The sequence below is a fragment of the Mesoplodon densirostris genome, chromosome 5 (assembly GCF_025265405.1).
Source record: "Mesoplodon densirostris isolate mMesDen1 chromosome 5, mMesDen1 primary haplotype, whole genome shotgun sequence".
NCBI lineage: Eukaryota > Metazoa > Chordata > Mammalia > Artiodactyla > Ziphiidae > Mesoplodon > Mesoplodon densirostris.
The window spans coordinates 117,616,265-117,629,983 of record NC_082665.1 but is presented as its reverse complement, the minus strand read 5'-3'; the positions used below and the strand labels follow the sequence as shown (position 1 = coordinate 117,629,983).

The window sequence follows — 13,719 nt, the reverse complement described above, 5'->3', positions numbered from 1 at the left end:
TGGGTCTGTTTCTGGACTTTATGTTTCCTTGCATCGATCTCTTTGTTTTTATGCTAATACCACATTGTCTTGATCACTTTATCTTTACAGTTTGTCTTAAAATCAGTGTAAGTGTCCAGCTTTAGCCTTCTTTTTCCAGATTGCTTTGGCAATTCTAGGTCCTTTTGCATTTTCATATAAATTTTAGAATCATTTTGTCAATCTCTACTTTTAAAAAACTTGCTGGGGCCTCCCTGGTGGCGCAGTGGTTGAGAGTCCGCCTGCCGATGCAGGGGATAAGGGTTCGTGCCCCGGTCTGGGAGGATCCCATATGCCGCGGAGCGGCTGGGCCCGTGAGCCATGGCCGCTGGGCCTGCGCATCCGGAGCCCGTGCTCCGCAACGGGAGAGGCCACAACAGTGAGAGGCCCGCATACCGCAAAAAGAAAAAAAAAAAAAAAATCTTGCTGGATTATGATTGGCATTGTGTTTAATCTGTATGTTCATTTGGGGAGAATGAACATCTTAATGGTATTAAGTCTTCTAGCCCATGACATGGTGTATTTTCCATTTATTTGGGTCTTTAATTTTTCTCAGCAATATTTTATAAATCTTAGTGTACAGGTCTTGCATGTATTTATTTATTTATTTGGTTGCGCTGGGTCTTAGTTGCAGCAGGTGGGATCCTTAGTTGTGGCTCACCAGCTCCTTTAGTTGCAGCACATGTGCTCCTTAGTTGCAACTTGCAGACTCCTTAGTTGCAGCCACTGGGCTCCTTAATTGTGGCATGTGAGCTCTTTTTTTTTTTTTTTAATGTATCCCTAAGTGTTTCATATTGATGAAACTGCTAAAAACAGAATTTTTTTAAATGTTATCTTCCAATTGTTTGCAGTTAGTATATAGAAATACAATTGATTTCTGTAAATTGACCTTGTATCCTGTGACTTGTCAAACTCACTGGTTTTAGGAGCTTTTTTGTAGATTCTGTGAGAATTTCATAGAAAGTCATGTCTGTAAGTAATGACTGTTTTATTTCTTCCTTTCCAAATCATACGCCATCTTTTTCTTGCTTTATTGCACTGGCTAGGACTTCTAGTACATTGTTGAATAAAAGTAATGAGAGAGGACAGCTTTGCCTTGTTCCTAATCTTAGGAGGAAAGCATTCAGTTTTTCACTACTGTTTATGATGTCAGTTGTAGGTTTTTTTTAGATGCTCTTTATCAGGTTAAGGAAGTTCCCTCCTATTCTTAGTTTGCTGAGAGCTTTTAATCATAGATGGATGTTGAGTTTTATCAGATGCTTTTCCCTATATCTAAGGAGATGATCCTGTCTTACCTTTATTCCTTTAATGGGACCCAAACTGAAGGAGCAGCACCTAATCTTCAGACATGTCAGTCTCAGGTCCACATGATGGCTCTTGAAGTTTCAGCTTGGTAATGACATAAATTCATTTCTCTTTACAGTGAATCATAGGACTACATTTTTCCCCCAGAAGGGGCAGTGAAGCCACATGGTAATAGGTAGTTCTGTATAATCCTTTTACAGGGAGGACACCAAATAATTGAGATCAGTAATACAATTGACCACACACATTGTTCTGTTTTGTTGTTTTTTTTGTCCCTCCTGCTGTAGCATATTCTTATTTCATCATTTCTTCTTTCATCATTTTGAACTATATTTTCTACAGTTTTAAAGTACTTTATGTATTTGAAGCTCTTTTTATCTCCAAATCAATGCATTATATTTCATTTTTTCCGGTAGTTTTTGGCAATATAGAACTTGTTACTGTTTCAGATATTTTTTTCTTAGAAATTTAAGTACTAACTTTGAATTAGATAAGTTCCCACTGTTAGCTCTCCACTTTATTATGCAAATGAGAAACCAACTTTTTAAATACCTACAGAGAGGGCATAGTTCAGTGAGAAAGATTTTTGTAAACAATGCGTTTTAAAAGTTCATCTTCTGGGGCTTCCCTGGTGGCGCAGTGGCTGAGAGTCCGCCTGCCGATGCAGGGGACCACGGGTTCGTGCCCCAGTCCGGGAGGATCCCGCATGCCGCGGAGCGGCTGGGCCCGTGAGCCATGGCCGCTGAGCCTGCGCGTCCGGAGCCTGTGCTCCACAACAGGAGAGGCCACAACAGTAAGAGGCCCGCGTACCGCAAAAAAAAAAAAAAAAAAGTTCATCTTCTAATTCTACCTTATTAGCATGCCAAGCCCATGAGCCTCTCCCAACTCTTTGCCATCTAGAGTAGATAACCCCCCATTTCTCCTGAAGCTAAATCCTCTGATAACCAGAGGGCTTTGTGCCTACCTTCTTGTTCATACACAAGACTCAATACACAGTCTCAATACACACTCCACCTGACAAGTGAAACCTTTAACCTACACATGTTGAAGAAATGTGCTCCAAACTCAGTCTTGTTTAGACATTATCTCTCAATCCAAGAAAGCCTGTTAACCAGACTCTTCATCATCACATCCTCTATTTTTCTATCTTAGTCACTCCACACACATCATTCTTAATTACATATATGTAATAAGGTTGTGTGTGTGCGTGTGTGAAAATTAATATATTAAAAAGAAGAAAAAGATCTGGAAAGACAAACTGAAGTATATCTTTTTATCTGTATTTTGCTACTTTTATTTTTAAATTGATATATAATTAAGAAAAAAGTTTCTTTTTGAGAAAAATGTAAATTTGGTCTCATTTAATGCTGTATTTTAAATATGATTTCTTGTTTTAGATACTCAGAATTTTTGAGCTGGAAAGGACCAATTGTCCTATTTAGTATTTCCTGTCCACCTCACCTCCCAGGTTTATGGATACAGAAACTGAAAAGCAGAAGTGGTTTGTTACAAGGTCATGTAGACTGGTAGAATATTCTTGTAGAACAGGACATTATCTGAATATCAGAAAGCAAAGAACGCTTGAGAAATAGTTTCTAAGAATCTAGTTTAAAATAGCCCTGTAGGGACTTCCCTGGTGGCACAGTGGTTGAGAACCCACCTGCCAGTGCAGGGGACATGGGTTCGATCCGTGATCCAGGAAGATCCCACATGCCGCAGAGCAACTAAGCCCATGCGCCACAACTACTGAGCCTGTGCTCTAGAGCCTGTGAGCCACAACTACTGAGCCCTCATGCTACAACTACTGAAGCCCTTGTGTCTAGAGCCTGTGCTCCGCAACAAGAAAAGCCATGGCAGTGAGAAGCATGTGCACCGCAATGAAGACCCAACGCAGCCAAAAATAAAATAAAATAAGTAATTAAAAAAGAAAATAGCCCTTAATTGTTTTAACCCAGGGAATCACTAAAATACAAAAAACACCTGAGAAAAATCCACTCACTCTTTTACAGATGTTTATTGAGTACCTACTACTTTATCATCCAATCCACAACTGGGATTTTGAGTTGTATAGTGAATATTTCTAGATTTTTAAACGATATGTATTACGATATGAAGGGTTGAGTGAGGATGTAAAGGACATGAAGAATTATCAAGGCTCTTTTTCTCAGTTTCGACATCTGAGAGATTCGAGGTAGTGATAATGATAACAGCTAAGATTTATTGGCTACATATAATTTGCTAAGCACACTTTTGTGCATTTTACATTTATTGTCACTCTCAACAACTTCATAAGGTGGGTACTATTGTTATCTGTATTTTATAATTGAGGAAATCAAGGCACAGAGAAGCTATGAAAATTGCCAGTCATCTGGCCAATAAGTGGCAGAGCTACAATTTGAACTTGACCAGACTTAACTTCAGAGCCTGTGATCATATTGCAAGGCTATGTTGTTTTCTAATACCACAATTCCTTCCTAAATAAATTATTCTAGGTCAAATATGTGTATAAGAAAATAAGTTAGGCTTAAAAATAAGGGGCTAAGTCATACTAGGTAGTTAATAAGCACAGGTTTAGCAGGTTAAATGGAAAACAGTGCTTTCTGTATCTTCAATTTTCTTGTTGTGTGTTTTAGCTTACTAGTTACAAACATGGGCTTTAGACTAAGATCTGGGTTCAGATTCTGGCTTCACCACTTCCTAGTTTTATGACCTTGGACAGGTCAAAGGTCAGTAAATGGAAGCTGCTGTTTGTTGTTGGTTTGGAAAGCCTGTGGTGACGGCTACATTTCTTTTTCTTTTCTTGATCAGGTGGATTTGTTTAAAAAGAGTCTTCTGTTGATTCCTATTCACCTGGAAGTCCACTGGTCTCTCATTACTGTGACACTCTCTAATCGAATTATTTCATTTTATGATTCCCAAGGCATTCATTTTAAGTTTTGTGTAGAGGTAAGTTAATATTCTGCCCCCCCCTTTTTTTCCCATTTATTTTGTGATTGACCAGGTGGTATCTCAGCTCTAGGATAGAACAGCAGAAGTCAGTACCACAGATGATCAGTTTCTGTCATGTCATGTCAAAAATGTTGGCAGAGAAAAGGACAAGAGGAATCTCCAGGTGGGAAGAGGTAGCTGTCCACGATCTGGATCCCTCTCTGAGATACATGCCCTGTTTTGGATTTCATCAGATTTTTTTCTGTCTTTCCCTTAAAACTACATTTTGAATGTGGATAGAAATCATTTTCCTTGGTTTCTCTTAGAGCTAAAATTGGCTTGTATCTTCAAAATAACTTCTGTAGAATGTATTATAGCCAAGAGAAAAAGCTGGCAAAATATTAGAGTTCAGTTAATAAGAGATCAATAAGATGGTGGGATACAAAGCAAGAAAAATCAGTATGTTTCCTGATTCTCCCGCACAGTTAGAAAATGTAAATGAAAACAAAGATTCCATTTTCAAAAGCAAAGACATGGGGGCCTCCCTGGTGGCGCAGTGGTTGAGAGTCCGCCTGCCGATGCAGGGGACACGGGTTCGTGCCCCGATCCCGGAGGATCCCACATGCCGCGGAGCGGCTGGGCCCGCGAGCCATGGCCGCGGGGCCTGTGTGTCCGGAGCCTGTGCTCCGCAACGGGAGAGGCCACAGCAGTGAGAGGCCCGCGTACAGCAAAAAAAAAAAAAAAAAAAAAAAAGCAAAGACATGAATTACCCAGGAATATACACTAACAAAAAATGGGGACAGGGCTTCCCTGGTGGCGCAGTGGTTGAGAGTCCGCCTGCCGATGCAGAGGACACGGGTTCGTGCCCCGGTTGGGGAAGATCCCACATGCCGCGGAGCGGCTGGGCCCGTGAGCCATGGCCGCTGAGCCTGCGCGTCCGGAGCCTGTGCTCCGCAACGGGAGAGGCCACAGCAGTGAGAGGCCCGCGTACCACAAAAAAAAAAAAAAAAAAAAAAAAAAAAAAAATTGGGGACATTCTTTGAGATGAAGACTCTAAAAGTATTTAAAGGAAATCTGAATAGATGGGAAGACAGGCACACTCAGTATCGGAAGGAGATTAATTCTCCCTAAACCAGTATAAACTAATTTCTGTCCTAATCAATTGCCCAGGAGGATTTTGAATGAAACCTGATAAGCTCATCCTAGAATTCATATTGCAAAATTCATGTGCATGAACAGCTAAAATAGTTTTGAAGTAGATCAAAACTGAACAAAGGAATATTTGGTCTACTAGATGTCAAACCATGTCACAAAGTTTTAAAAATTAAAGCTATTTTAATTATATTGGTTTAGGAATAGACAAGTGGATTGGTGGAACAGCATAGAGAATCTAGAAGTAGCTCATGTCTATGTGGGAACTTAGTATATAATAAAGTTGGGGACGGACAGGCTATTCGATATATGCCATTGGGAAAATTAGCTCTCTATTTGGAAAAGTAAAATACAGGTTCTGTTTCCTACTATTTATAAGAACAAATTCCAGATGGAATAATGACCTAAATATAAAACACAAAAGAGTGTGGAAGGTCTTATACAGGACCAAAAAAAGCAAAAGACATAAAGGAACAGATTGATAAATTTGACCGTGTCATCATTTAAAACTTCTGTCTGTCATAAAGTTAAAAGGGATAGATTTGGAGAAAATGTTTGTGACATAGATAATAGTCATCCAGAATATAAAAAGAACTCCAAATGAATAAGAAAAAGAAGGATCTAATAGGGACAAAGGATAAAATAAGTGATTTTTAGGAAAAATGCAAATAGCCACTAAACACATGGAGAGATGCTCAGCCTCACCAGAAATATGGGAAATGCAAATTAAAAGTACCTCAGGGTTCCATTTTTTGCCTATTATGTTAGGAAAAGTTTAATGTTACTAAACTGGGTGTAAGAAACAGGCATTCTCAATTTCTGGTGGAGTGTATAAATTGATACAGCCACTTGGGGAACAATTGCAATTCTAAGCAATTCTAAGTGCCTTATAAATTAAAAAGACACATATCCTATTACATACCAGTTCTATTTCTTGGTACATACTACATAAAAATACTTGTATATGCACACAAGAATGGGGCATACACCAGGATGTTCATTGCAGCATTACTGATAATAGTGAAAAGTCAAAACAACCTAAATTTAGCTCTACTAACAGAATAGCTAAATACATACACTGTAGTATATTCACAATATTAAACTGACCATAGCAGTTAAAAAGAACATAGTAGATCTTTTGTGTCCTAATGTGGAAAGATCTCCAAGACATACTGAGTTTGGAAAATCAAGTTGCAGAATGATACCATATATGGAAAGAAAATATGAATATGCAGATATGTGTATGTGTATATGTATGTATGTATATACAGACACATACTTGTATCTCTACATGTACATACATGCTCCTGCTCCACCTTCAGGGGGTTAATTTAATTCATGTAACCTCTGACTTCACCCTTAGAAAAGATAGGCAGAGAAAGATACACAAAGAGGTGGAGGGCATAAGGGAAAATTAGGAACTCCAGTAGGCTTCATCTTGGTAGAGATTTCAGCAGTGGACTTCACTGTATTTAGTATCCAGGATGGGTTTTAAGTATCACTTTCTAGAAGCTGAATGATACTTTTACCTGAAGCCCTCAAAAACATGGAGTATATCTAAGGCTAGAATGTTTAAATTTCATTTCAGTTATTAATGATTTCTGCCATGGGTTCCTTCCCTGTGTTGGGCATTGGCAGTAATTAAGGCTTTCTTTTTGTTTTGCCAGTATTTATTTAAGTTTCAAATTCAGCAAGTTGACTTACTCCTGGAAAAGGCTGACCATCTCATAAAAAGATCTAATTAAAGCATATACCAGTGTCCACAGTCTAAGTGCATACAGTACAGAAGGTCTGAGTCCTTCACTCTATAAAGTGAAAAAGGTCTGAAATCAAGTTCCAGCTTTACAATCTTTAATGCATACTCTGCCCAGTGGTGGGGCCACAGCCTCCTCCTTTGCTTCTGTCTGCTGCGGGCAGGTTCCATTTTTCACCAACTGATGGAACACAGCATCTGTGTTGTGGTTTCTTTTTAACCAGAATATAAGAAAGTATTTGCTGACTGAAGCCAGAGAAAAAAATAGACCTGAATTTCTTCAGGGTTGGCAGACTGCTGTTACCAAGGTAAGTAAGTGATAAAAATGAAAACCCAGGCATGTCAAGGGGCTGGAATTGTCTAAGGGGTGGGTGTCTTTAAAAGCACATGAAGGGGGCCTCCCTGGTGGCGCAGTGGTTAAGAGTCCGCCTGCCGATGCAGGGGATACGGGTTCGTGCCCCGGTCTGGGAGGATCCCATATGCGGCGGAGCGGCTGGGCCCGTGAGCCATGGCCGCTGGGCCTGCGCATCCGGAGCCTGTGCTCCGCAACGGGAGAGGCCACAACAGTGAGAGGCCCGCATACCGCAAAAAGAAAAAAAAAAAAAAAAAGCACATGAAGACTGATCATGAAGATACCAACAGGGAGCCTAGAGGCTGCAGGGAGGCAGCTCAGAGTAAACCTCAGTTCAGTATTCGTCACCTGGCTGCCCAATTTCCCACTGCCTTGCTGGGGCAAATAAATTCAGTCATTTCATCCTGGGGGCAGCTGCTGATGATATAGTTGCTCTGTTGAAAAAAGGAAAAAAAATTTTTTTTGGTGGCACCTGCCTCTTGCCTCATGGCTCTTATTTCCAGATGACTCATATAGACCCAGAGAAATACTGAAATGACTATTTGGATTCACTAAGGGAGCAAGTGCACTGGGCTGCTTTCCAGGCATTTGGGGAAGACAAGTGGCCTGAGTGCTTCAGTCTGAACAGTTTAGAAGCAGCACTATGTTTGGCCATAGACATAAAAGCTGTGTGAGGGGCAGAGTGAGCAGGCCTAGCCTCTTAACCCTGTCACAAATATCAGTGTCTTCCGTTCTATGGGCACTGCATTGTTTTCATAGTGTTTTTGTATGTATGATCTCTTTTGATCCTTACAATCTGTAAGGTAGGCAGGTCATTTAGGGATAAGAAGCTCTTTATTATAGATGAGAAAACTGAATCCTAGGTGTGAGCTTCCCCAAAGGCCATCAAAACTATTGACAGAGTGAAGTCTTTGAACTCAAGTCTAGACACTGTTAAAAAGGCAGGGTAGGGCCTCCCTGGTGGCGCAGTGGTTGAGAGTCCGCCTGCCGATGCAGGGGATACGGGTTCGTGCCCCAGTCTGGGAGGATCCCATATGCCGCGGAGCGGCTGGGCCCGTGAGCCATGGCCGCTGGGCCTGCGCATCCGGAGCCTGCGCTCCGCAACGGGAGGGGCCACAGCAGTGAGAGGCCCGCATACCACAAAAAAAAAAAAAAAGGCAGGGTCTTGAAATAAACCTTTAACCCAAACCCAAAGGGACAAGGCTTATTTGTTTATCCTTGAACTGTACTAAATGCTAACTTCTAATCTTACGTTTTGTGTTTTAAATAACCTAGTATATTAGTTCAAACCAGAACTGAACTTGTGAATATTCTGAATTTACCCAGTAGTATATCCAGGTATTCTAAATTTAATCAGGATCTTTCATATTCCAACACTTTAGGCAGAATACAGTAACCAGTTCTTTGGAAAACATACTGCTTACCTTTAGCATGTCTTTAAAAGAATAGGACAGAGTTGTGAAATATGAGATGAAAAGGGAAGACTGCCAAGCAGCATTGTTACTAAGTATTCAGAGTCCAGGCCACGCGCTGCGGTCTCTGATCCACAATTCCATTTTGATTCCATTGTCAGTGAATTGATAGCAAAACTAATTATCCAAATGGAAGTTTTAAAATAGGATTTTATTTGATTTCCCACTTCTCATATTTAGGCAAAATGTTCTAAGTTGTGGTTGATTGATAGCTCTTTTCATGGCCAGATGCCTCCATAAACTCAAACACTTTGAATACCAGAGGTACACACCAGCTGTCTTGGATACAGACAAGTTTCCTATCTCGCTCATTTTTCCATAAAAACAGCTTTTCTTATCTGAAGAGGAATACTTGGTTTTATTTTAATGATCGTTTTGTTTTTCCCCTTAGTGTATTCCACAACAGAAAAATGACAGTGACTGTGGAGTATTTGTGCTCCAGGTAAAGAAACAGTTTTTTCAGTACTTATAAATTAAATTTATTGGGTTTAGGGAGGAGAAGTGGGATCCCTCTGATGTATACAGGTACTAGGTACAGATAACAGAACACTTTTCCTCCCTACCCTCCTTTGTTGTTGGGAAGCAGTAGTTTCTGCATTTTCATATATTATTATTAGGAAGAATCACCTAAGGCTGAGGATGAATAACTGGTATCATCCATGTCTTATCAGAGGCTTTTGGTAAGCCACATTGGAGACTGACGTGAATTTGTCTGTTTCATAGACCCTTGGCATTGGTAGTATTAACTATATTTTTCTAACCATTGGCAGGTGGTCTTTAACCACAGAGTAAAACCTAATTAGATTTTAAATAAGGGCACTGTGCTTTCTCATGCTTGTAGATCTTAGGTCTCAAAGGGCTATTGAAAAAGTGGTTATACATTTATGAAGGAAATTATAGTATATAATCCATGAATTTAGAGATTTCCGAAGATCTTGGAAGATGGGCTCACTCATATGACTCACGTTTGTAAACAAATTCAGGTTCTCACATAAAGGCCATGTTAGGTCTGGCTGCATTCTCAGCAGGTTTCACCCTGAGAAGAATTGGAGCCCCTTCGTCGGTTTTGCTTTTCACAGTATTGAGTGGGGAGGGAGGGAGAATCCCAAGACATATACTTGCCTGGAAAATTGACCATAATTTGGAGGTAGATGTTTTCAAACAGTTTTACGAGTTTAAACAAACTTCAACGTTTGCCTTAGGCCCTCTGCTATTAGGTGTGCATCTAGTAACACACATTAGGCTGGTACCTACCTCCACGTGCCACTGAGGTGTTTCTGGGACCTTTGCAGTACTGCAAGTGCCTCGCCTTAGAGCAGCCTTTCCAGTTTTCCCAAGAAGACATGCCCCGAGTGCGGAAGAGGATTTACAAGGAGCTGTGTGAGTGCCGGCTCATGGACTGAAACTCAGCAGGGACTCTGGGAAGTCTGACCAAGTTGGAGCAGATGGTTTGTTACTTGAATCTCCAAACACTTATTTGAAGTTTTACAGATATTTCAGATCAGTGGTGTTGGGCCACTGTTGTTACCTCAAATTTATTTTCTGCCCTGACTCATTTCCCTAGTTACTATGTACTATTTTTTAATGTTCAGTTTGGTTTCATTTTTAATTTTATGAATTCTGTGTGTGTGTGTCCCCCCATATTTAATATTTATTATCCAAACGCATGCATATAGACAGAGCATGCAGTGCAGAGTATTAAAAAAAAAAAAAAAAAAGCCTAGTAGATTTGGTGCAGCTTTTGAAACTTAGTTAGATGTGAACTGAATACAGGTTTAAATTTTAATTCCAGAACCTAAAAATGCAGGATGTTTTTGATACAACGTAACTCTGAGAATAGTAGATGTTCCCTGGGGCATAAAGGGTAGCTAGAAGGGGTTTCGGACAAAGCCAGTCCTGTTTTATTTTTACCAGCAGCACCTCTCACTGACTTCCCTCTCCAAGTGAGTCACATTCCTTTTGAAGGGTGAAAAGGAAGTGGTCATAAACTGACTGGTATGTTCTATTTATGGAGGCACACTTGTAAGCACAGTGCCTGCTTTGGGAAGAGTTGATTAAGGTATGAGAAAAAGACAGCGACCTTGAGGGTCCATTTATCTTCACACATGAGAGATTTCAATCTTGGTTTTAAGAAGCATTTATAATAAATGCTTTAATCTTACAAAGGCTTTTGCTGGAACACTGATTCCCTGGATTTTTCTGGTTTTGACCCATTAAAAAATTAATACCTGTCAAAACTAGTGGTCAAACAAATGAGAATTCAGCCTTTCTAAGAGTTAATTGTTTCCCATATGGAAGAAATTAAGATTTGCCAAATACCTTTCTATTTCAAGGGTATTTAAAATATAAACATTCAAAACTGAAGACTGACTTCAGGTATTTTGCACGTGGGTGGGGAGGAGAGAACAGGAAAGGTATTAAGGGAGACTTGAAACGGGGGGAGTACAGCAAACGTGAGTTTTTTCCCTCTTCTCTAGTGATCTCAGCAGCATGCAGGGCTCATCTGCCTCTGCTTGACCAACCCTGAGACTCTAGCACGAGTCCTTGTTTTTGCTTCCATGAACCTCATCTCCTGGGGGAAGGCATAAGTGGGCCTGTCCTGATTAGTACCCTTGGCTGCATTAGGATTAAGGTAATGGATCTTGCGTCTTTAACAAAGTTTTGTGATATTGGAAAGGAAAGGAAATAAGGAAAGATGCATGTTAAACTACATCTTTGCTGAACTGGGGGAGGAAAAACAACAAATGTGTGTACAAGAAATTCAGAAGCTTGTACAGAAAAATACCAAGTAAATGGCAGAAGATGCTTCGGTTTATGCCTTGTTAGGTGTGAGGTGTTGAAAATAAAAAGCTAAAATGTGCAGTTTAACTTGGCCATAAGGTAGGGCTGACTGCCAGCAGTTGAGGGCGGAGTCAGAACATGTTTACATGCAGGGTTCCCATCCCCAGACATTCCAAGCACCAACACCAGTGTTTACATTGTAAACAGCCCCAGCACTTTCCTGGTCCCTCAGACTCAAACTCCTTAGTATAAAACCAGGTCAGTATTTCTTATTGTGCTTCAAGTCATTAAAAAGACTGATATTAGAGGCACTTTGTGCTGCTACAGGTAGGGTTGTATCAGCATTAGGAAAGGTGACAAAATGGGTTGGGTGTCTTCTTTGAGGTTTTCAGGCATAATTATACAAACATGAGATTTTTCAAACCTGTATGTAAGACATTTGCCATTTTTTTTTTGTTTTTGGTAATGGGTAACTAGACTATTGATTAAAAATGTCTTACACTTCAGAGCTCTGTATCTCGTATCTCACTCTCTGACAGAACGAGGCATACAGAAGAGACAGAATTGTGTTCTGGCCAAAATCTGAATGCCCGAAGTTTCAGTTGCCATTTCCTCCACTCTGAGAAATGGTCACGCTCTTAACAGGGAGGCAGAGAGAACCTAAGGTGAGCTGTCCCAAGTCCAGGGTGCCTTTCATGTCCAGTTTAGTAGGGCACCTTGAGGTACATCGTCCAGCGTGCTTTCGCTTAAATGTCAAGTATTTTAAGTCTGGTTAAAATGTTTCTCTGTTGTTCACGAAACTTGCTTCAGCACACATAGTCGCTTTCCCCCATCTTGTGATTAGGTGCAAACCTCTATTTAGCCCAAGCCCTAAGTTTAGAATGGCCTTTATCCTGATGTTTGCAATAATGGCTTCCTTGCAACAGAAATTTTGGAAATACAGTCTGGGCTGTTGGTAGAAGAGACAGGCATTGTTTTACTCTCACTAGCTTGGCACTGAGTTGTTTGGGTGCCCTCAGGGTGGGCAGACCTTATGCTTTTGGGGTTGAGGGCAGGCCTTATCAGACTAAAAGCTGCTTATGATGTGCCTTCAACAAGCTGCTCAGTCCTCTCCATCAGCAAATTTACCAGTCTGTAGTTGCTTTTATCCTTTTGTTAAATCTATAGCAATGAATGTAGATTTAGTTCAACTTTTAGTTCTCTCAAGAATCATAGAGAACCAACCTTCTCTTAAGGAAGGGATGCACTTAAGGAAGGGAGAAGCAGCAGTTGCTGCCAGTAATCCCCAAATCATTTTTTTTGGCTTTGCATTTTATTTTCTACTTATCATTGAATATGATTAACATTGGTCACCTTGAATTCATAGTTGGAACAAAATAACAGACGTAACTGGGACACAGCCAGCACTAGCCTAAGTTGAGCTGCCCCTTTTCTCTGCAGTTGTGGTATGCTACTTCCCTGGGTTAGAAGGAATAATTGGGAGCTCTGGGTGAATCAGACTCTTCAGGCGAGAACCAGTGTGTTAATAGTGTGAATTAGATATCCTGCTGATGACCTGCTCTGCTTAATTGTTAGGCAACTGAACTAATCAGCAGGTGTAAAGCACATACTTTGTTATGTGCTAGGCTCTGCCTCCTGGCCTGTAGATAATTAAGAAGACCTAGGGAATGCCATCAGAAGTGCTAATTGTATTTGGGTGTTAACAAAAGCAGATCTAGACAAGCTGTCCACTTAAATGGTACCTTTTGGTTAGAAAAAAATTATTTAAAGATTGTGATCATGTAAAAAATCACTCAAACCTTCTAGCAAAAATATTTTTTTGAAAAATAAACTAAATGCCTTTATAAATGTGTGTTCTCTTGTGTTGGATAAAATGTACTCTGGTAATTTTTCCCAGTGACATACCAGTCACGAAAAGGCTCATCTATTAACAGTGACCAGTGTGGGCTCTAAGCAGC

General features: G+C 40.3%; 1 protein-coding gene across 4 annotated transcripts in view; it reads left to right on the top strand.

Annotated features, from left to right (window-relative positions):
• Nucleotides 1-13,609, top strand: part of SENP5 (SUMO specific peptidase 5) — a 42,639-nt gene extending 29,030 nt beyond the window's left edge. For 2 of the 4 annotated variants that reach the window (XM_060099347.1, XM_060099344.1), the window contains exons 7-10: nt 4,132-4,269; nt 7,381-7,464; nt 9,372-9,422; nt 10,273-13,609. In XM_060099347.1, the coding sequence (XP_059955330.1) occupies nt 4,132-4,269; nt 7,381-7,464; nt 9,372-9,422; nt 10,273-10,383 (384 nt within the window). In that variant the 3' untranslated portion in view covers nt 10,384-13,609. The other 2 variants (XM_060099345.1, XM_060099346.1) reach the window with 2 other exon arrangements.
• Nucleotides 13,610-13,719: the final 110 nt, after the last annotated feature.